The sequence below is a fragment of the Dipodomys ordii genome, unplaced genomic scaffold (assembly GCF_000151885.1).
Source record: "Dipodomys ordii isolate 6190 unplaced genomic scaffold, Dord_2.0 Scaffold147, whole genome shotgun sequence".
In the NCBI taxonomy this organism is placed as follows: Eukaryota; Metazoa; Chordata; class Mammalia; order Rodentia; family Heteromyidae; genus Dipodomys; species Dipodomys ordii.
The window spans coordinates 178,458-202,058 of NW_012267363.1; the positions used below are offsets into that span (position 1 = coordinate 178,458).

At 45.8% G+C, this 23,601-nt stretch overlaps 1 protein-coding gene across 4 annotated transcripts in view; it reads left to right on the plus strand.

Moving 5' to 3' along the window:
* The first annotated feature begins 27 nt into the window (after positions 1-27).
* Plekhm1 (pleckstrin homology domain containing, family M (with RUN domain) member 1) overlaps positions 28-23,601 on the plus strand; it is a 48,466-nt gene continuing 24,892 nt past the window's right edge. The window contains exons 1-7 of one of the 4 annotated variants that reach the window (XM_013031997.1): positions 797-877; positions 2,288-2,350; positions 6,420-6,524; positions 8,215-8,303; positions 13,166-13,413; positions 16,015-16,641; positions 20,749-21,139. In XM_013031997.1, the coding sequence (XP_012887451.1) occupies positions 8,256-8,303; positions 13,166-13,413; positions 16,015-16,641; positions 20,749-21,139 (1,314 nt within the window). In that variant the 5' untranslated portion in view covers positions 797-877; positions 2,288-2,350; positions 6,420-6,524; positions 8,215-8,255. Of the gene's footprint in view, positions 267-796; positions 878-2,287; positions 2,351-6,419; positions 6,525-8,214; positions 8,304-13,165; positions 13,432-16,014; positions 16,642-20,748; positions 21,140-23,601 lie in introns of those variants that run through there. The other 3 variants (XM_013031998.1, XM_013031995.1, XM_013031999.1) reach the window with 3 other exon arrangements.

A 23,601-nucleotide genomic window follows, 5' to 3' on the forward strand; every position in this document is an offset into this window, starting at 1 on the left:
AAGAAAACTCTTTCCTTCTCACCTTGTTTAAAAAGGGTTTAACATGAAGAGAACTTGCTGGCTGCAAGGCGCCGCTTTCCAGTTTCTTTCTGCTTCCTTTGCAAAGGGCCATGTCACCTCTTCCACAGGGAGGAAATGTGGTCAGAAGAGGAGCGGAGGGCCCTGGGCTCTGTGCCCCGAGGGGCTGAGGAGGGGCGGGCCGGCCAGGGGCACACGGGAGGGTGTGTGAGGCCCAGGGGAGCCTCGGGGCCATCTTCTGGGACAAGGTGAGGATGAAGCAGGTGTTTTTCAGACCCCGGAGAGCCCAGCCGGGGGGGGGGCTGGGACTTGGGCCTCGGCTCCCTCGGTTCTGCTCACAGGGCGGCGCCGTGGCCCTCGGGGAGCCGGTCGCAGGAGGGTTGGTCCTTGGCTCCCATGTCGCGTAGTTGGTGCTGAGATCCAGCGAGATAAAAAGTCCTGTAGACGTCGGGATATCGGCTGGCGCGGACCAGCGGGCTTGGGGCATTGGGAACGCGTCGTCCCCGGCTCCGTGGGCCTGGGCCTGGTGGGGGTGCCGGGACGCAGAGATAGAGTCGCGGGCTGAAGGCCTGGGTCCCCGCCCCCGGTGAGGAAGGCGGTTGGCTCCGCCCCGGGGTCAGGAAGGCGGTTTGCCCCGCCCCCGGTGAAGAAGGCGGTTGGCCCCGCCCCGCGTCTGCTTCGGACCTGCTCAGTGGCTCCGCCTTCCGGAGGCGGCACTTCAGTGCGGAGCCAATGTGATGGCGTCAGGCGCAGTGGCGCGGCTTCCTGTTGTCGGTGGCCGGGAAGCCGCGGGGTTCGCGGTCTTGCGGTGGGGCTGCGGCGGCAGGCAGCGTCGGGCTCCCGCACCCTGCGCTCTTCGGTGAGTTGTAAGCGGCCTACGGGGGTGGCAGGGCCGCCAGGTGAATGGGCGGCGGGCATCTCCCTGCTTTCCCTGGGCTCCCTCGCTGCCTGGAGACAGCCTGGCTTCCCGAGCCCTCAGCCCTTCTTCCGAGGCTGCGCCCCACACCCGCCCTCGCCCTCCGTGCGCCCACCTGCTGCTGACAGGTCCCCCACCGGCTCCTAGGAGGACCTCGGCGCTCACTACCGCTCTTAGGTGCGCCCCCGCCCCTGACCCCTTCCTTAGCCTGGTTGCAACCCGCTCCTGGGCCACAGCCCTTTTCCATCCCCTACCTCACTCAGCTTTACCTCTGAACCCTCCGTGGCAAACCTAGTGTTCTGCCCAGGTCTCCCCCCCCAGACCTTCCATTCGGGTTTCTGCTTTTCCGGGTCAGCTTTCTGATCTGAGTCTCCCACATCCTCTCATATCCCCCAAGATTTACTCAGCTCAAACACCCTACCTCTGCCCATTTCTCATTGAAGAACCCTCATCCAAAGTCAGTGCCCTGTGGAACTCATCCCTTTCTTGTCAACTGTGACCTTTGCCTTTAACCTAGCTCTAATAGCTGTCTTCTCACCTCACAGATTTGACTCCTAACTTCCTCGTTCAACTCATAATTCATTTCCCTCTCTTACTATCCTGAGAACATTCCTTCCCTAAGTCATTGCTAAACTGTCCCCAACTCTTACTGCCTCAGTTCCTACCACCACACCTAATCTTGTTAACAACGAGATCTCCATGTCCTTTTCCCCTCTACTGTCCCCTGTGACAACTCTGTGCCCCAACTCTGTCCATTCTTCACTTGGCCCAAGTCTCATTCAATCTGAAAACTTAGTGTACAGCCCCTGTTAGCAAGAGCTTCATATTACAGTTAGAAAAGCCTGACTGGTGTGTGTGTTTCTTTCACATGGTAAGTGAGTGTGAAGAACTCGAGGTCCCCCTCCCCTCTTTGGGGGCCCAAATTCCCACTCCCTGCCATGTGTGGTCTTATGTACCTGTCCCCAGTGATGCTCTTATGGCATTCATATTAAGGTAGGTGTGCTGAGTGTTGGAATGGAGTCATTTGAATACCTGGAAGATTAGAGATATGGCCACTCACCCAGTTCACTCTGCCTGGGGCAGTGGAAGCCATCACTTCCTTTTGCTGGTGTTTCTGGCCCTGCAGAATTTCAGGGAATGCCACTTTGTGGGTATCACAGAGCCATGTCCATGTGTCTTATCCTGAAGAACCTTCTCCCAATGCTCTTCTGTGCTAGTGCTGATTTTGAACCAGTCAAACATGATATGGGCCAGAGGCATGGTGTATGTTGGGGAGATTAGAGATGAGTGTTCTGGGGAGGCTGAGACCCAAATAGATACAAGAGGCTGTTGGATTGCTCCCTTCTTTTGTAGGTGCTGGAACATTGAGTTTTAGCCATTTGGGTTCCATGAGCACTGGAAACGAATTATCTTTCAGTAAGTCACCGGAATTCCTCCTACTTTAGTGTTTAGAGTCTCCTGAGGGCTTTTCGCTGCACTTTTTCCTCTGAATTCTGACGACCTGGTACATAGAGATCAGCCAGTTGAGGCTTGTGTGTGTGTTTATGTGTATATGTTGTTATTGTTATTGGTGATGAAGAACCCAGGCAAAACCATTACCACTCATATAAGATACCCATATGCAACCCCTCCCTCCAGCTAAAATGGCCATTTTAAAGGATTCATTGTCCATACTCTCTTTTGTTGAAAGCTGAATGCAGTTCTACCTTCAGTACAATCCTTCCATTTGGGTGCTGTCTTCTGTCTAGCTCACAGCTTATTGATAACTTGATTCACTGCTTGGTTTAAAGGCAATAGTATCACAGTAGCTCCACCTCAACAGAATGGTACACTTCAGTCTCCCAATCTGTGAAATGATGTCCTTTCCCTGTGCCTGGCATGTGTATAATCATCAAGTCATTCAACAAGTTTTTTGTGTTTTTTTAGTATTACTGTGTGCCAAGTACTGTTCCAAGTAATGAGAATGTAATGGTAAATGAGTCGTGCAGTTCTTGTTTTAATTTATTTGTAGTTTGCTTCTTTTTAGAATACTATGGCCTATGGGACAAAAATATGGGGGAGATGGGAATGGAAGGAACAACAGAAGAAAGAAGATACTCAGGGTTTCCCAGCCTCACAGTTCTGCTCAGACAGTCAGTTAATAATAAGCCCTAAAGGACCCAGGCTCTTAGATTGTTGAGGTCTAAGCCTCAGGGACCAGGCCTGGAAGGAAACAAAAGAAGGGAAACGGAAAACCTAAAGGGCCGGCCAAAACATTGGACCTGAAGGAGAGGCTTTTGGCCATGGGATATCATTGGAGCCCAAGAATCATGAGCTAGAAGCTGTTGCTTCAGAGACCTTATTATTGCCACATTCCCCCACGAACTCTTCCACAACACTTACCCCAAAATCGAACTTTCTTCAAATGGAAAGAGGTAATGTTTACTCAGCACTCACATGTCTGAATGACCAGCTGCCTTTTTGAATCAGAAGATAACTTTGTCATTTTTTTCCAACTGTAATACCATGACTCATCAGTTAGGCAGCAGCTGGATGGCATAAAGGCCTGCCTGTTGTTCTTTAGCCAGGTTCAGAATTCAAGCAGTAGAGACAAGCTGTTGGGAGTGGCTGAGAAGTCTCTAAGGAGGTGTTTTGGGATCCTTGAAGGTTAATCATTCCTTTTAATGTAAGTCTCATTTAAGCCATTTGTTTTTCTTTCATTCCTGGGAGTCTGGAGGAAGTGAAATCAGACCTACTATATATAGAAAGACAAGTAATATGATGAAGAAAAACAGCCAGAAAAAATGTATAGAACATTTAAGAAAGGACAGCTTTGAAACTTGGGTACCAGGTGAAGGACCTAGGCTTAGCTGGTTGGGGTTCTGATTATGCTAGCCAAGGCTGTGTCTTCTTTTAGGCCTTAATCAATATGATGGAGCTTCTCAGTACCTCTGAAAAGTCTAGGTAATAGTTGGTCTGAAATTTTTCAAACTCAAGTCCAGAGACAGGTTGATCTGGTAAAGGGAGTGAGGAAAGCAGATAATTCTGTCTCTTACCTCAGGCTTGTTTTTAATGAGCCTCAGTTTGTTCTTTGTAAAGTTAAGAGAACTGTCTCACAGGATTATCCAAAGAATTCAATGAGTTTGAAAAATGAGATCCAAGAAGCTTGCTTTGTTCACTCTGGAAAGCATTGATCACTGAGGAAGAGTGAAATGATGCCTGCAGTGTCAGTAGATCTGGTGCCATTTGAGATTTCCTAGATATAGTAGGAGTTGCCTTTCTTCTGCTATCCTAAGTAATGTCAATGAGCCCTTGTACTATGCACAAGCTCTTTCCTTTTTCCCATCAGTGTAGCTGTCGGGGAAGCTGTACCTGCCTCTGCTATGTTCCTAGTGTTAATGAAAAATATTCTAAGGACAGAAAGTGACCCTAGTCTTATACAGTGGTAGATTTGGGGTCTGAGCCACCAGGTGGATAATGGTTCACTCCAGAAGTCTAAAGCATTGTTCCAGGGCTGGGAAGGTGGCTCAGTGGTAGAGCGCCTGCCTTGCATGCATGAGGCCCTGGGTTCGATTCCTCAGCACCACATAAGCAAAAAGAAAAAAGCTGGAGGTGGTGCTGTGGCTCAAGTGGTAGAGCGCTAGCCTTGAGCTGAAGAGCTGAGGGACAGTGCCCAGGCCCAGAGTTCAGGCCCCACAACCGGACCCAAAAAAAAAAAAAAAAGTAAAGTATTGTTCCATTTCTACCAGTGCATTCTTTTTTATTTTAATTTTTTTTTGGGGGGGTGCTTAGTTGTAGAGTGCTTGCCTAGCATGCATGAAGCCCTGGGTTCAATTCCTCAGTTCTATATCAACAGAGCCAGAATTGGTGCAGTGGTTCAAGTTGTAGGGTGCTAGCCTTGAGCAAAAAGAAGCTCAGGGACAGTGCCCAGGCCCTGAGTTCAAGCCCCAAGACTGGCAAAAGAAAGAAAGAAAGGAAGAAGGAAGAAAGGTCCTTATTACCTGACTTATATAACTGTAACCCCTCTGTACATCACCTTTACAATAACAATTAAAAAAATATTGTCCTGGGGCTGGGAAGGTGGCTCAGTGGTAGAGCGCTTGCCTTGCATGCTCGAGGCCCTGGGTTCGATTCCTCAGCACCACATAAGCAGAAAAAAAAAAGCCGGAAGTGGCACTGTGGCTCAAGTGGTAGAGCGCTAGCCTTGAGCTGAAGAGCTGAGGGACAGCGCCCAGACCCAGAGTTCAGGCCCCACGACCGGACCCCAAAAAAAAAATATTGTCCTGAATTGTGGTCTAATTCCCAAATTCTTGATCCTAATTGTGAAATGGCTACTCCGTATTCCTGAATCCATGTGGAGTCACTCAAGATGAGCAAGTCAGACATTTTGTGGCTTTTTTTGGGGGGGGGTTCGGTCGTGAGGCTTGAACTCTGGGCTCAGGCACTGTCCCTGAGCTCTTCAGCTCAAGGCAAGCACTCTACCGTTTGAGCCACAGTGCCACTTCCAGTTTTCTGGTGGTTAATTGGAGATAGGAGTCTCATGGACTTTCCTGCCCGGGCTGGCTTTGAACCATGATACTCAGATCTCAGCCTCCTGAGTAGCTAGGCATGAGCGACCGGCACCCGGCTTTGTGGCTTTTTTAACCCTTAATTTTAGGCAACTATCGGTTGTCTTTTGTGAAGCCCTCCCTGCTCTTGATTCCTCTTAGCTTCACTTTGTTTTTGTTAGCAGACTAATTTAGGCAGAACTCCTGTTACTGATAGACTTCCCCAATGAATATTCTCAGCTTATTAGTTAATGAGGCCTTTCTGGACCTAGGTTCTTGTTTAGATTGTTAAGGTCTATGCCTCAGGGTCCTGCTTGTGTAGCTGGCTGAGGGAAAGGCACCTCTGGAGCTTAAAGACTGTGTGTAGAAAGACAGGCCTGAAGGAGAGGCTTGGACCACTGGAACTGTGTGTGGGGGTTGGAACCCAAGATCTTGGAGCCAGAGAGGCTGAATTTTACCTAGTAGGCTGCTCAACCTGGGAAGAACCTAATCTCAAAGACCAGGAGTATTCCCAAGTATGATAGTTTGGCCACATTACATACTCTTCTTCCCATCGTCCTAGTGACTAGAATATGGAGCCGGTGTTGGATGGAAGGGTGAGGAGTCAGCAGGGGCTGCAGTTGAGCCAAGGGCTCTCCCAGGCCATCTGCACAAGCCATGCTCCACACACACCTGCCTCCCTCTATGTGGCATGTCTTAGAAGCTCCACTCTAGGTCCTAACTCCTTGTGCCCTCTTTACTCTCTGCCAGCCTCAAAGACTGACTCCACTGCTTCACTGAGGGCTACTCTGTTTTCTCTCTTTCCCTGATCTCATGCTCCACTACTCTCCTGTAAACCTTGCTTGCCAGACTGGCCTTAATATTTTTCCTACACCTCCTTCCTGGACTCCCAGCCAAAGTGTGGGAGTCTATCCTTTGAGTCCTACAATCATTCAAGACTTGGTTTTCCTTTGATCTAGGTTTGGCATTGCTCTGGTGACTGGCATAGGAGCTAAGTTATTCTTCGCCATGACATCTGTGTTAGTTCCTTGACCTGGGTCAGCTTCCATGTCCTTATCTATCAGGTAAGGATAATAAAATGGTATTCCTAGGACAATTACAAAGATATAAATGTGGCCATCCATGTAACTGTTCTTAATATTGTATTAACTTCTCTGGGCCTTAATTACTTGAAAGTAGAAACAACCATAATGGTTTTTGTTTTTGTTTTGTTGTTTTTGGTGGTGGTGTCTGTGTGGTGTGTGTGGCTTAGACTCAGGGCTTGGATCTGTCCTTGTGCTTTTTCATTCAAGGCTATCACTCCACCACTTGAGCCACAGTTCCACTTACGGCTTTTTAGTTCTTAATTATAGAGTCTCACTGACTTTCCTGCCTGGACTGGTTTCACACTCCAATCCTCAGATCTCAACCTCTTGAGTTGATTAGGATTACTGTAGGTATGAGCCAGCCACACCCAGCAGCAATCATAACTTTTAAAAATTCCCCTGATGCTCAGCAGATTGTTCCCTAAAGATTTATTTAGGTGTAAGTAAGCCTGTGTAACCAAGTTGCTTGGGCCAAAGCGGGCTGCTATGAGGGATTGAATGAATGGCAATGGAATTCTTCGCTTCTGGATTTGGATGGTTACATCCACTGGGATTATAGATAACATTAATAGTTGGAATGTTTTAGAGCCAGTGCTGGGTGCTTTTCATTGTCAGACTGTCAACCTAAGTGATCTGGTGCTGAGCTAGCATAACTTGCTAGTTAGTGGCCTATTGTGATCAGAACTGTTCTGAGTCCATTGGATGTGAAGAACCAAAAGTGTGACAACTCTTTTTTATTTTTTATTTTTTGGTGGGTTGTGGGGCTTGAACTCAGGGCCTGAGAACTATCCCTGAGTCTCTTTGTACTAAAGGCTAGTACTCTTCCACTTGAGCCACAGCGCCACTTCCAGTTTTTGAATGGTTAATTGGAGATAAGAGTCTCATGGGGACTTTTCCGCCCAAGCTGGCTTCAAACCATGATCCTCAGATTTCAGCCTCCTGAGTACAGGTGTAAGTCATTGGTGCCTGGCAAGACCTCTTTGTTTAAAGCTGCTTTGGTTATGCCTTCTACCGCTTAGTTGGCGTACCCTGAACTGGGGGCTGATATTGGACACAAGCTTTGAATATGAATTATGAGCTCCTCTTCCTGGTCCCCACTAGTTCTTGGCACCTTTAACTGAAGCTTCCCTCTTGTGCCCTGAAGTTGTCTTTGGTTCCCTGGCTCCTACCTCTATGCCACCAGCCCTGGTTTTCTATGCAGCTTCTGGTGTAGAGAGCTGTTATCACCCACTCCTGCACATAGGACTTCTTGCCTCCCAAGGAGCCAACCTCTGGCTTTTTCCTTCCTCATTTCCAAAATCTACTCTCAGTTTTTGTTTTTGTGTTGTTCACATCCCTTTCTGGGCTGGGAATGTGGCTCAGTGGTAGCGTGCTTGCCTTGCATGCATGAACCCCTGGGTTTGATTCCTCAGTACCACATATACAGAAAAAGCCAGAAGTGGCGCTGTGTCTTAAGTGATAGAGTGCTATCCTTGAGCTCATAGAGGCTCAGGGACAGAGCCCAGGCCCTGAGTTCAAGCCCCAGGACTAGCCAAAAAAAAAGAAGAAAAAAAACTCCTTTTGGTTACAATTTGAGTGAGCTGGGCTGCCTGCCTGCTGCATGCTGGGAGGGGACTGTGGTTGTAAGGGACATGAGAGCATGCTCATCTGGTCCCATCTGACCCTGCAGGTGACATGTGAGTCTCTTTGGGAGCAGCTGCCTGAGTGGAAATGCTCTCAGTGGTGGAGAATGGACTGGAGTCCCGGGCTGTCATCCCGGTAAGTGGACACCAGAGGATCAAGGCTGGGAAGGGCTACCGGGAGCTGCCATTGCATCATTAACTTTTCTCTTTGAAATGAATAGATACTATTCACAAAGCACCCAGGTAGAGAAAAGTTTTCCAGCAAACGAAGCTCTGAGGAAATCCTCCCTTTAAGTTTGCTTATGTTTGTAAAGCACATTGTGTTTGTAAAGCACAGTGGCAATTCAAGGTGGTTTACTGGAAGACTAGGGATTTCTTTTTCTTCTTTTTTTGCTTGAACTCTAGGCCTGGGCACTGTCCCTGAACTTTTCAGCTCAAGGCTAGCACTCTATCACTTGAGCCACAGCACCACTTCTGGTTTTCTGGTGATTAACTGGAGATGAGTCTCACGGACTTTCCTGCATGGGCTGGCTTTGAACCACGATCCTTAAATCTCAGACTCCTGAGTAGCTAGGATTAAAGACATGAGCCACTAGGGCCCAGCTAGACCAGGGATTTCTATACAGCCTTCTGCCTCAGTCTGTAGTTAGGTCAGTTTGTTCAAGGCACTGATTTGGTCAAAAATAGCTATTCCCAGCATTAGTCTTTTGTTTCTCTAATAGGGTACAGTGGCAGCTTATATACACTTACCATTTTTCAAACAGCTGTTAGTGACCATTCACCAGAGCTCCTCAGATCCTCTTTCTCCTTTCTTGGAGAACTCTGCTCTCTGGATTGACATAGTTCCCTTGGAGAGAGAGCAGACTGACATGGCTTTTGTGGTAGAAGCCAAGATTTTTCTTTCTTCTCCACTTAGAAAACTTGATGCTAGAAGAACTATAGCCTTAAGAAGTCTACATTCTGGGCTGGGAATGTAGCATAGTGGTAAAGTGCTTGCCTAGCATGCACAAAGCCCTAGGTTCAATTCCTTAGTACCACATAAACAAAAAAAGGCAGAAGTGGTGCTGTGGCTCAAGTGCTAGAGTGCTATCCTTGAGCACAAAAAAGCTCAGGGACAGTGCCCATGCCCTGAGTTCAAGCCCCAGGACTGGCCAAAAAAGAAAAAAACAACTAAACATTCTGAACCAGGTGCTGGTGGTTTATGCCTGTAATCCTAGCTACTCAGGAGGTTGAGACCTGTGGATCACAATTCAGAGCCTGCCCAGGGCAGGAAAGTCCTTGAGACTCTTTTATTTCCAGTTAACCTTTAAAAAGCTCAGTGGAGGGGCTGGGAAAGTGGCTCAGTGGTAGAGTGCTTGCCTTGCATGCATGAGGCCCTGGATTCGATTCCTCAGCACCACATAAGCAGAAAAAGCTGGAAGTGGCGCTGTGGCTCAAGTGGTAGAGCACTAGCCTTGAGCTGAAGAGCTGAGGGACAGCGCCCAGGCCCAGAGTTCAGGCCCCACGACCGACAAAAAAAAATAAAAAAATAAAAAGCTCAGTGGAGCTGTGGCTGAAATGGTAGAGCACCAGCATAAAAAGTTCAGGGACATTGCCCAGGTTTGGGTATGCAACCCCCCCCTCCCCCCCCCCCCCCCCCCCCCAGTGTGCATTCCACCTACTGATCTACACACATACTATGTATTTCCTCTGCTGGTCACTAGAGGACAGCACCATCTGTTTCCCTTCTGGCTTTCAAGCAAACTCCTTTCCCCTTTCCTCCTGATCTGGGACCTGGCCCTAAACTTAGACCAACTTAGCCTTCTAGCAAAGTCTTACTTGGACTGATCTCCTGAGGATATGGCTTTCTTGACAGTGTATGCCTATTTAGCCTCACTCAGTTGGAAGTAGTTTATAGTTTTTATCCTTTATTTTTTTTTCAGTCCTGGGGATTGAACTCAGGTCCTGGACATTGTCCCTGAGCTTGTTTTGGTCAAGGCCAGCACTCTACCACTTGAGCCTCAGTGCCACTTCTGGCTTTCTCTGTTTATGTGGTACTGAGGAATTGAACCCAGTGTTTCATGCATGCTAGGTAAGCACTCTATCACTAAGCCACATTCCCAGCCCTGTACTTTTAATATAAGCCAATAATATCTCCCATTAAAAAACCATTTAAAACTGGACTTTTAAGATTAAAACCTTGTCGAGTCACCCGGTGGCTCTTGCCTGTAATCCTAGCTACTCAGGAGACTGAGATCTAAGGATCACTGCTCAAAGCCAGCCCTGGCAGGACCAGTTCGTAAGACTCTTTATCTCCAAAAACCACTCAGAAAACCGGAAGTGGAACTCAGAAAACCGGAAGTGGCACTGTGCACAGGGACAGCACCCAAGCCCAAAGTTCAAGCCCCACAACCAAAAAATAAAAAAAAGGTTAAAACCTTTTGTGCTTCTAAGGACACTATTAAGAAAGTGAAAAGACAGAGTATACAAAAAGAAAAGATTATCTTAGCAGGTCTATAAAACTGTTGTAACTCAGCTTTAAAAAAGATACTCAAAGCTTGAATGACTTCCAATTCAGATCCTCCAATATCAATCTCCAGAGTAGCTATGGTTACAAGCAAGAGCCACTGGTCCTGGCCCTTGAGATTCTTATTTCCAGTTAACCATCAGAAAATCAGAAGTGGTGCTATGGCTCCAAGTGGTAGGGTGCTAACCTTGAGCAACAAAGCTCAGGGACAGTGCCCAGGCCTGAGTTCAAGCCCCATGACTGGGGAAAAAAAGATAACTCCAATTTGAAAATGGACAAATGATTTGAACAGATAGTTCTGCAAAGAAGATAAATGACCAGTATATATACAAAAACATACTTACTACCATTTGGTTCAGAGAAATGTAAATTTAAACTAGAATGAGGTACTACTTTATGTCCACTAGGATGGCTAGTGAGTAAGACGACAATAACAAGTTTAACAAAAATGTGGGAAAATTGCCAGCAGGCAGTGGCTCACATCTGTAATCCTCACTACTCAGGAGGTTGAGACCTGGAGGATTGCACTTTGAAGCCATCTGATGTAGAAAAGTCCTTGAGATTCCAATCTCAACCTGCGAAAAAGCAGAAGTGGAGGTTCGGTTCAAGAGGTAGAGTACCAACCTTGAGTGAGGCTAAGCAAAATCAAGAGATCCTGAGTTCTAGCCCCAGTACCAGCACAAAAGAAAGGGAGCAGAATGAAATCTTGATATATTCTAAAGCCTAGATAAACCTTAAGACACTTATGCTAAATGAAAGAAGCAGGACACAAAAGATCACACACTATGTGAATGTATTCATAGGAATTGTGCAGAACAGGCAGATCTGTAGAGACTGAAAATAGATTAATGACTGCAGTCACTCCCAATTCCCCTCTTCTACAGCCCCTGGCAACCACTAATATACAATAGTCCTTTTAAAAAAAAATCTTCTGTTGTTAGTCATGGGGCTTGAGCTCAGGGCCTAGGCACTGTCCTTGAGCTTCCTTTGCTCAAGGTTAACATTCTACCGCTTGAGCCACAGTGCCACTTCCAGCTTGTTTTTGGTAAGTTGTTGGAGATAAGACTCTCACAGATTTTCCTGCCCAAGCTGGCTTCAAACCACAGTCCTCAGATCTCAGCTTCCTGAGTAGCTAGGATTACATGCATGAGCCACCAGTGCCCAGGTCGGAATATTCCTTTTGAGAATGAAGAACATGGCCTAAAATTACACAGTGGTGAAGGCTGCACACTTCTCTAAGTAAGTTAAAAATTATTAAGCCCCATCATTTAAATGGGTGAATTTTATGATCTGTGAACTATGACTTGTTATTTTTAATTATTTTTTTTTAATTTTAGCTTTCCAGAGAATTTTACATTTAGTATTTGGGCTAAAGTCAAAATAAAAGAGTAAAATATTTACCTCTAAGCCCATCATTCATGTCAAACCAAATTTTCTGCAACCCTTTCTGTAGTTTTAACATACTTACAGCTATGATTGAGTAATATTTACAAATCCAAAATACTTTACATTTTGTAATATATTCATTACATGTACCTACAAGTTCCAGGCTAAGTTTTGGGGACAGGATGATGAATTAACAACTCTTTTTACCCTCAAGTAGCAATGCCCTTAGTGCCATGATTCAGAAATATTATTTTACTTAACAGATGAAGAAGTTGAGGCTCAGAGAGGGTAAGTGAAAGGTCTGAGGTGCTCCAACTGGTTACTGACAGATCTGAGACTGAATCTAACCCTTTGGCTCTGAGGCCTTGGTGTATGCATACGCACGGGCACTCTGCTACTGGGGCTTGAAATGAGTGCCTTGTATTCTTGTTTGTTTGTTCGTTTTGCTCAAAGCTGGCACTCTCCTGCTTAAGCCACAACCCCACTTCAGGCTTCTTGCTGATTACTTGGACATAAGACTCTCCCAGATTTTTCTGCCCAGGCTGGCTTCAAACTATGGTCCTCAGATCTCAGCCTGAGTAGCTAGGATTACAAGCCTGAGCCACTGGTGTCTGGCTTGGATTTTTCCTAATATAACAGCACTTCTGTATTTTTAACATGATGCTAAGCATACTCTCTTACCACTGAGCCATACCTCCAGCCATTTCTGGGTATTTTTGGTGTTCTAGTGCAGTACTTTTTATACTTTTGCTTACCTCTACAGAACCTTGGTCATGTTAATCAGCTAAGAAGCCTCACCCTTGTCTTACCCAGTCTCCAGATAACTGTACCTGTACTGGAGCCAGTATTTAAACACAAGATTGTAGGACTATAAATCTACTGAACTTTGGTTTGAAAATGAAAAGAATTTATAACAAAAAATCTGCAAAACGAGTTCTTCTCTATGTTTATTTAGTATAATTAACATGCACTACTTTTTCTGAAGGAATCTGTACACTGGTGAGTGTGCAATGTGGTTGCACAGGAATTGAGCAACAGGCCAAGGGTTATAGTCTGGGAACTGTAGGATTTTCTTCTAAAGATGTCTTTTGTGTGGCACTGCCTAGGTCATCAAGAAGAAGCTAGTAGGATCCGTGAAAGCACTTCAGAAGCAGTATGTGTCACTGGATACGGTGGTCACAAGTGAAGACAGCGATGCCAACATCATGTGCAGTGCCCTGGAGGCTGTGTTTATCCATGGCCTGCACGCCAAGCACATTCGTGCTGAGGCTGGAGGAAAAAGGAAGAAACAAGTACACCAGAAGCCTCTGCCTCAGCCTGTCTTCTGGCCCCTCCTGAAAGCTGTCACCCACAAGTGAGATCAGCTGGAGAGGTTTTGCTCTGGGGAGGAACTTTGGTGTGGGACACTGGGCTCTTCCTCCCCAGTTCTGCAGAAGGCCTGTGTTCTAGTGTAGAGACAGTGTGAGGTAGGGCGGGAGAGCGCCTGAAGGAAAGGTTTATCTCCCACCAGACCTGACTGTCCAGCCAGCCACAAGACTTTGACAAACCTGGGCCTTCAGGCCAGAGCCTGTGGCTGCTTCTCACCAAGGGTTAGTGACCTGTCAGAATTATGCAGTTACAACAGAGTTTATGTGTCCTTCAGAGCCAAAAATACTTGCTGTCTCTGGCCTTTTATAGAAAAATTTGCCAAACCTTTAAAAACCTGTGTTCTAAAATATATACATATATGTACATATGTGTGTATATATGTGTGTGTGTGTCTGTGTATGTGTATATATGTATATTCATAGTAATGTTTAGAAGTTTTATAAAAAATAGAATCCAGGTAAAATACCTGAATATTCACCCTGAGACCCTGGCTTTGACCTTACCCCTGCCTGCCCAAGTTGCTGGCACTATGACTCTAAGGGTATTAAATGTCACCTTTAGCCTGAAGGTGCTTTGTCATCCTCTGATCTGCTTTCCTTGACCACTGTCACTGCCCTAGCTCAAGTATTTACCTCTCTCCCAGGTGATAGTGGCTAATTGTCCCCTATCTCATTCTGTGTTTCCTTAGGTCTGCATATGCTGAGCTGAAGCTAGCTAGATCTCAGCCACACAATCCAAAGAGGTGTGGTCTGCACTCCCACACTTGAGGCACACCCAAGGCCCTGTGCCAAAGCAGGGTGCCATTTATGTCAGACAAAGGGATTCAGTACTAAACTGAGTTTAGTACCCCTAGGATCTAACCTTATCCTGAGTATAAATAGCTGTGGTCAGGTACCTTACCTGTACAGAAATGTTTAATTCCCAAATACTACCCGTCACTAAATTGGGGTCCCTGGATCTGTATCCAATTAAGTTCCTTAGGGGCTTCTGCTACACATCTGGGTAAGGGAACCTTTGCTCCATGTGACCTTATTGGTGTGATATTCAAGTCCCTTCATTACCTGGCTTTGCAACCTAACCACCACTCCCTATCCCCACTCCCCACCTGTTGTAATTGGAGTGGTCCCACTCCTGTTACAGGTCTGCTGCCTTCCTACTCTTTATGTTTTTTTTCTTTCAGTGCATTATGCCTAAAAGGTTCATTCTTTGCTTCTAGAAAGCCTTCAGGGTCCAACTCAGATACTAACCTTTTTGTGGTACTTTTCTTACTCTAACTTAGAAATGAGCCAACCTTTCACCCACTACCAACAAAGAGGCTCTATGTGCTCTTGAATGGCAGTTACTAGGGGATGGAAGTGAAAGCTCAGTGATAGAGCACTTGCCTAGCATGCAAAAGGCCCTGGGTCCATTCCCTAGCCCCCCAAAAGAAAATAAAGGAAGAGGGAAAGGAAGGATAAGCAAAGCAATGTTCTGGACCAAGAGCAGGGACCATGTTTTTACCTTGTATTGGCCCCACTCCAGAGGACCTGGGAGCATGGGGGGCTCAGCAAACATGTCTTGGGGGTCCCAGGAGTTGTAAATGTGTAATGAACATGGTAATTATCTTTCACAACACCAACCGTAAGAAGTTGGAAGCCAGGCATCAATGGCTCATACCTGTAAACCTACCTACTCAGTGGGCTGAAATCTGAGGATCACAATTTGAAGCCAGCCAGCTGGGGCAAAAAAAACTTGTGAGACTTTATCTCCCATTAAACACCAAAAAAGCTCAGAAGTGGTGGTCTAGATCAAGTTGGCAGAGTGCCAGCTTTGTGCAAAAAGTCTGTGGAACAGCACCCAGGCCAGGCCTTGAGTTCAAGCCCCAATACCAGCATTAAAAAAAAAAAGCAAAAAGTCTGGCGCTGGTGTCACGCCTGTAATACTAGCTACTCAGGAGGCTGAGATCTGAGGATCTCGGTTCAAAGCCATCCCAGGCATGAAAGTTCGTGAGACTCTTATCTCCTATAAACCACTCAGAAAACCGGAAGTAGCAGTGTGGCTCAAGTGGTAGAGTGCTTGCCTTGAGCTGAAGAGTTGAGGGATAGTGTTCAGGCCAAGAGTTCAAGCCCCACCACTGACCCCCCCCCCCCAAAAAAAAGGTTGGCAGTTATGGCTTGGTACTCTAATTTCCATTAAACCTCTATTATCCAAGAATTTTCTTATGCCTACATATGTTTGCAGTCATTATCAGAGATTCTTGCGAATCCACAGAGTAAACATCTCACATCTCAGGGATTTGAAGTCATTTCTTTGTTTCTCTTTCTTTTTCTTTTCTTTCTTTTTTTTTTTTGGTCAATTGTAGGACTTGAACTCAGGGCATAGACACTGTCCCTGAACTCTTTTGCTCAAGGCTAGCACTCTACCACATTGAGCCATAGCTTCACTTCTGGTTTTCTGGTATAACTAGAGATAAGTCTCACAGACTTTCCTGCCCAGGCTGGCTTTGAACTGCAGTCCTCAGATCTCAGGCTTATGAGTAGGTAGGATTACAGGAGTGAGCCACCAGTGCCCAGCTTGAAGTAATATCTTAAAACTACTCTCTTTCCAGGCACATCATCTCAGAACTGGAGCACCTAGTCTTTGTCAACACGGATGTGGGCCGCTGTCGGGCCTGGCTGAGGCTGGCCCTCAATGATGGTCTGATGGAGTGCTACCTAAAACTGCTCCTCCAGGAACAGGCCCAACTGTGCGAGTACTATCAGCCAACAGCCCTACTGAGAGACGCTGAGGAGGGCGAGTTCCTCCTTAGCTTCCTTCAGGGACTAACATCCTTATCCTTTGAGCTGTCCTACAAGTCTGCCATCTTAAATGAATGGACACTCACCCCATTGGCCCTCTCTGGGCTTTGCCCACTCACTGAGCTTGAGCCTCTCTCTACCTCTGGTGCAGAACTACAGCAGAAGGAGTCTCTGGATTCAATTTCCCACTCCTCAGGCTCAGAGGACATTGAAGTCCATCACTCAGGCCATAAGATCCAGCGGAACAGGGAGCTCACTGCCTCCTCTCTCAGCCTAGACACAGCCAGTTCATCCCAGCTGTCCTGCAGCCTGAACTCTGATAGCTGCCTGCTCCAAGAGAGTGGGTCCAAGAGCCCAGATCGTTCTGAGGAGCCCATGTCTTACGACTCAGACCTAGGCACAGCAAATGTTGATGATTCTGACCCATCTCTGCAAGAGTAAGCATGTTTTCCCATACCCTCCTTCCCTCTTTTTTTTTGGGGGGGGGGTCTAGTCGTGGGGCCTGAACTCTGGGCCTGGGCGCTGTCCCTCAGCTCTTCAGCTCAAGGCTAGCCCTCTACCACTTGAGTCACAGCGCCACTTCCGGCTTTTTTTTCTTTTTGCTTATGTGGTGCTGAGGAATCGAACCCAGGGCCTCAGGCATGCAAGGCAAGCGCTCTACCACTGAGCCACCTTCCCAGCCCTCCTTCCCTCTCTTCACCCTTTATCTTTGCTCTCTTCCCCAGCCAATGTGATTGTCTATCACTAAACTCTGCTAGGATATAAAAAAATCAGAGGACTCATGACTTCTTGCTATAATGGAAGAACATGGCAGGGTTGGAGGGAATGGATTGGAGCTCAGAGCTGGTATAAGCTCTGATATTAACGAGTTACTTGGTCTCTCTGAGGCTCATGTCATCTGCATGTAGATGGAGGAAGCTAGAAGTTCAGAGCATATATACAAATTGTAACATTGCAAAGAAGCATAGTGCATAAGGTGTGGCCTCATAGAAGACCTGGGGAAGCCAGACACTGGTGCTTCGCACCTATAATCCTAGCTGCTCAGGAGGCTGAGATCAGAGGATTGCGGTTCAAAGCCAGCCTGACCAAGAAAGTTCGTGAGACTCTTGTCTCCAGTAAACCACCAGAAAACCAGAAGTGGTACTGTGGCTCAAGTGGTTGAGTGCTTGCCTTGAGCTGAAGAGCAGAGGAACAGGGCCCAGGCCAGACCTGGGGAAGAGGAGTTACAAATCCAAACACAAATGGGAACAAACAAGTGTGTGGCAGACTCGCTGGACCAGAGCAGGGAGACTGGGACAGAGCCTTCTTCACATAGCCACCTTATTTTATCTTACTTTATTTTTTTATTTTATTTTATTTTTGGTTTGTCATGGGGCTTGAACTCTGGACCTGGGCACTGTCTCTGAGCTCTTCAGCACAAGGTGAGCACTCTACCACTTGAACCATAGTGCCATTTCCAGTTTTCTGATGGTTAATTGGAGATAGTGTCTCACGGACTTTCCTGGCCAGGCTGGCTTTGAACCATGATCCTTAGATCTCAACCTCCTGAGTAGCTAGGGTTACAGGCATGAGCGGACTTTCCTGGCCAGGCTGGCTTTGAACCACGATCCTTAGATCTCAACCTCCTGAGTAGCTAGGGTTACAGGCATGAGCCACTGGCACCTTTCTGGCTTTGTTTTTTGTGCTGGTAATGGAGTTTGAACATGACCTGGGCAGTGTCATTTAGTGTTTCCTGCTCAAGCTCATGCTCTACCACTTGAGCCACAGCTCCACTTCCACCTTTTTTTCGATTTTTTTTTTTTTGGTGTGAGATTAATTGGAGATAAGAGTCTGACAGACTTTCCGATCCTCAGATCTCAGCCTCCTGAGTAGCTAGTAACATCAATAGTAGTAATAGTAGTAGTAGTAGTAATAGGCATGTGCCACTAATACCTTCTTAAAGATTAATTTTAAGTTACTTATTTGTGGTTGAATTACTAAGTTATATATTAGGAAGTCTTCCTCATTCCTGTGTCTTATCTGCCTTGTTCTTCATTCCATAATTATTCATTTCTTGTATATTCTAACAAAAGTTTCTAAATGTGTCTTTAACAGATACAAATAGGCAGATCTTCATATTTCTTCTTTCCATATCCCCCTTTTCCACCCAGGAAGTGTATATACCTGGTTCTGGGCCTTACATCTTTACTCATTTTCTTATATTACATCTGGTTCTATAGCATAAATATACTTTGGTTATTTAATCAGCCCTGCATTTATGCCCATACCTGAGTGGGCATGAATGATCTTTCATTCAGTTTTTAGGTAAGTATCTTTGTTTAGTGAAATTGTTGAGCCAAGGAAAAATTGTGCCAGGAACTATATGGATAGGGGTGGTTTCCAGTCTTGTTCCTCTACTTCTGGTTTTTGTTGTTTTGTTGTTGGTCTTGGGGCTTGAACTCTGGGGCCTGGGTGCTGTCTTTCAGCTCTTCAGCTCAAGGCGAGTGCTCTACCACTTGAGTCACAGTGCCACTTCCAGTTTTCTGAGTGGTTTATTGGAGATAAGAATCTCCAAAGTCAGCTCAGGCTGGCTTTGAACAGTGATCCTCAAACTTCAGCCTCCTGAGTAGCTAGAATTACAGGCGTGAGTCACCGGTGCCTGGCTTGTCCCTCTACTTCTAAGTCCAGTAATATCAGACAAATGTCTGGCTTTTTCTGAAGCTGTTTCTTCATCTTAAAAGCTGAGGGATCCCCAGATAAGACCTTTGAGGGTCATATGAGTCACCTGTCAGTGAGCTATGCAGGGGGAACACCTGCTAGACTACAAAGATGGCTTCTGAACACCCAAGTGCATGCAATGGTGTTTTCAGACGTCAGTCCTGCTTCCAAAGATGGCTGGGCTTTGGCCATGTTAGAACTGGGCTTGTTCATTGCCTTCTTCACAGACCAGCCAGCTTCTCTGTATCATGTGCCTTGCCTTTATCTTTCATGAGTCTTATGACTAGAAAATTCCAGAGTAATGTTATTGAATTACTAACCATCCACTAATGGAAAGCATTAGTCTGGGTCTTGTGAGGAAACTCAAGAGACAAGGGTCAGAATGTGCCGATGAATACTGATGTGAACGAACTTTGGAACAATAAACTCTCAGGTGCACAGGCATCTAGGGCCATCATGTTTACAGGTAGGCCTCAAAGTTAGTCTGAGCATACTGAGAGAGCAAATGCTTCTTACTTAGAGTAAATGTTATGAGAGCTAAAGATTCCCATTGGCACTTGGAGTTCACTTAGGTTATTATTATTTTTGTTTTCTTTGCTACAGAGTTTCCACTGGGTAGCCCAGACTGACCTGGAACTAGCAATCCTCCAGCCTTAACCTTCCAAGGGCTGGGATTACAGGTGTACACCATCATGCACAAGTTATTTTTTATTTTATTTTTATTATAATATATAGATATTTTTGTTGGTTTAGATTTTATTTTGTTTTGCTGGTACCAGGGCCTTGACTCAAGGCATAACGTTTGCTCAGCTTTCTTGCTCACAGCCGATGCTCTACTACTTGAGCTATACCTCCAGGCCAGCTTTTTGTTGGTTAACTGGAGATGGAATCTAAAGGACTTTAGAGCTGGGTGGCTTTGAATCCTGATCCACTAGACCTCAGCCTCCTAAGTAGTTAGGATTACAGACTATAATATTTAAATAATTTGCAACTTAAAATTGTTCATAAACCTAGGCATCGGTGGCTCATTCTTATAAACCTAGCTACTTAGGAGGCTAAGATCTGAGGAATACTATATACAGTCAACCTAAGCAGACAAATCCAAAAGACTCTTATCTTCAGTTAATCAGCAGAAAAGCCAGAACTAGAAACATAGCTAGTGATAAAGCACCAGCTGTGAGCAAAAGTGCCAAACCAGAGCACAAGGCCCTAAATCCATCCCTGTAACTGGCCTTCATTTCAGTGATCCAGTTTTAGAGTGAGACCAGTTTTAGAGAGAGCAAGAACCATGTTGCCTATTCAGAATAGTGGTCAATTTCCAGAAGATTAAGTGAGCCTTTCATCTGAGACTGGTGCTGCACAAGTCCCCTGCCCACCTAGTGGCCCTAAATCCTGCCTTTGTGCACATCAGAGTAGGGCTTTGTGGGCTCCAGGGAGTGCCATAGGTAATGAAGGGATTGTTGTGCAAACTGGGTGCCTGTGGTTTACACCTATAATTTTAGCTACTCAGGAGGCTGAGATCTGAGGATCGTGCTTCAAATCTAGCCCAGGCAGGAAAGTCCGTGATGTTCTTATCTCCAGTTAACCACCAAAAAGTTGGAAATAGAGTTGTGACTCAAGTACTAACCTTAAGCAAAAGAGCTTAGGGACAGCACCAAGGTTCTGAATTCAAGCCCCAGGATCAGCACAACAAAAAAAAAAAAGAGAGAGAGACAGAGAATGCTGTGTTGTTTGATTTTTAAATCATGAAACTGAGTTTTCTATTTCTACCCACTGTTTCAGTAAAAATGAGGCATTCTAACCAGCAGCCTGTTACACAAGTTTTTCTTTGTTTAAAAATTTTCTAGGGTATTGTCAGAATTCAGCAAAGCCCAGGTAAACTCTGTGCCAAGCAACAGACCAAACCAAGAGACAGAGACCCTCAAACCACAGTCCTCGCTGTCCCTCAGTGCCACCAACACCCAGCTGCACTTTGATGGGCCTGCAGAGCTCCTTCCTGCCTCAGCATCCTCTACAACCCAACATGGCGGTCACAAGCAAGAGCCACTCCCCCAAGAACCAGGTGCCCTGGATGTGCAACAGCCAGGCATGGCCCAAGCTGTGTCTGCAGGGAGCCTGTCAGACCAGCAGTCATCTAGTCCTGTCAGTGCCACAGTTGGCCCAGTGTGTGGCCAGCAGAAGGTCCCGGACCGTGGAAGAATTGGACTGAAGCTCGGAGTGTCCTCTCCTACCAGTCCGGTGAGTGTGCAGGCTACTCGTGGGAAAAGAGCCTCAAAGCTGAAATGAGGTCTCCAAGCTAGTGACCCTGAAGTGGTTTCTGCCTTCTCCCCATTGTCTTCTGTTCTCCCCATTGCCTTCTGTTTTCCCCACATGTAATAGTGTTGACAGTGTTGTAATGATGAGCTAATGTTTCTTGGTCTGTGAGCTGTGCAGAGGAGCCGGGGACTGTGCTGGTCACCTCCCACGCATGACTCTGTCATCTCCATCTTCACAACTGTGAGGATATGCTAAGTGGACATTTTCGCAAAATGCCGTGTTCTTCCTTATTTTCCAACATGAGCCAGATTTGCGAACTTTCCAGTGCAATGTGGTGGCCACCAATCAGATGGGGCTATTAGACATTTCAAGTATGGCTGGGCCAAACTGAGATGACTTTTATTGCTGGCTTGTTCAAAGGAGAAGATCTTTTGGATATATTAGACATAATAAGATATTATTAAAATGAATTTTATCTGTTTTTCTTATTTTTTTAATGTGGCTACTAGTATATTTATGTGGCTCACATTGTATTTCTGTTGGATAGAGCCACTCTGGAATAATCCAGCGCATTTTGTCTCTAGCCGGAGGGAAAGCCTACCTGGGCATCTCCTTGAAAAATGTACTTTTTTTTTTTTAAATTGTTCATCTTTTGGTGGTACTGGGGTTAGAACTCAAGGCCTTGAGTTTGTTAGGCAGGCACTCTAACATGTAGCCACACCTCCAGCCCCCTTACAAGCTGGTTGTTTTTGAGATAAGATCTTGCTCGCCTATAATCCTACCTTCTCAGGAGGCTGAGATCTGAGGATCGCGGTTCAAAGCCAGCCCAGGCAGGAAAGTCCATGAAACTCTTATCTCCAGTAACCCACCAGAAAACCAGAAGTGGCGCTGTGGCTCAAGTGGTAGAGCGCTAGCCTTGAGCTGAAGAGCTGAGGGACAGCACTCAGGCCCAGAGTTCAAGCCCCAGGACCAAAAAAAAAAAGATCTTGCTTCCTACCCTAGCCCAGGTCTAGGTCATAATATATCTATTTTAGATTTTTTTTCTCATAATTAGTAAAGTGACAGGAATGTGCCACCACACCCAGTGCCCAGCTCTTGGTTAAAAAGTGATCTCTCAGATTTTCCTCTCTGACTGGTCTTGAACCTCAATCCTCTTGCCTCCACCTCCCAAGTACTAGGATTACTGGTCTGAACCACCAACCTGGCTATTGCCCCCACTTTTTAACTGGTTTACTGATAATCCACATACTATATAATTCACCTGATCAAAGTATAAGTTGATATTTTTTAATGTGTTTATAAGATTGTGAAACCAGCCAGGCACTAGTGGCTCACACCTGTAATCCTAGCTATTCAGGAGGCTAAGATATGAGGATCACAGTTTAAAGCCATCTCAGGCAGGAAACTATGAAACTCCTGTCTCTAATTAACCACCTAAAAATCCAGAAGTGGAGCTGTGGCTCAAGGTGGTAAAGCACAAAGCTCGGAGACAGCACCCAGGCCCTGAGTTCAAGTCCCATGACCACCACCACCACCAAAAAAGATTGTTAAGCCATCACCACAGTCTAATTTTGTAACATTTTATCCCTCAACACCACCACCTAAAGCAACTGTTTTTCTCTCCTTCCTTTATTGCACTCCTCTTAACTCTGACAACCAGTAATCCATTTTCTATTGTGATAGATTTGACTGTTGTGGAAATCTCATATAAATGAAATCATACAATAGGTGATCTTTTGTGACTGGTCTCTTTTGATAAACATACTTTTGAAGTTTTATCCATATTGTAACATGTATTGGTACTTCATTCCTTTTAACTGTTGAGTATTATTCTGTTGTATATCCTATAGTATGACTAGGTCACCTTGTATTTTGATGGACATTTAGGTTTTTTCATCTTTCTATGTATTATAAACAATGCTGCTGCAGATATTCATTTATAAGATTTTTGATTTTTGTATTTTGGTGGTACTGATGTTGAATCTCAGGGCCTGGCACTTCCAGTCAGTTGTTTCTCTACCTCCAATCCTTTTGCTATAGTTATTTTTCAGTTAAGGTCTTGAGCTTTTGCCCAGGCAGGCCTTAGACTACTACCCTCCTATCTGTGACTTCCCACATAGATGAGATTACAGGTATTGCACCATCACTGCCCAGTGTATTGCTTGAAATGGAGTCTCATCAATTTTTGCCCAGGCTAACCTCAAACCATGATCTGGATCTCTGTCTCCAAGTAGCTGGGATTACAAGCATGAGACACCCTGTTTGACTTATACAAGTTTTTTTATGGGGGGCTGGGAAGGTGGCTCAGTGGTAGAGCGATTGCCTTGCATGCCTGAGGCCCTGGGTTCAATTTCTCAGCACCACATAAGCAAAAAGAAAAAAGCTGGAAGTGGCGCTGTGGCTCAAGTGGTAGAGTGCTAGCCTTGAGCTGAAGAGCTGAGGGA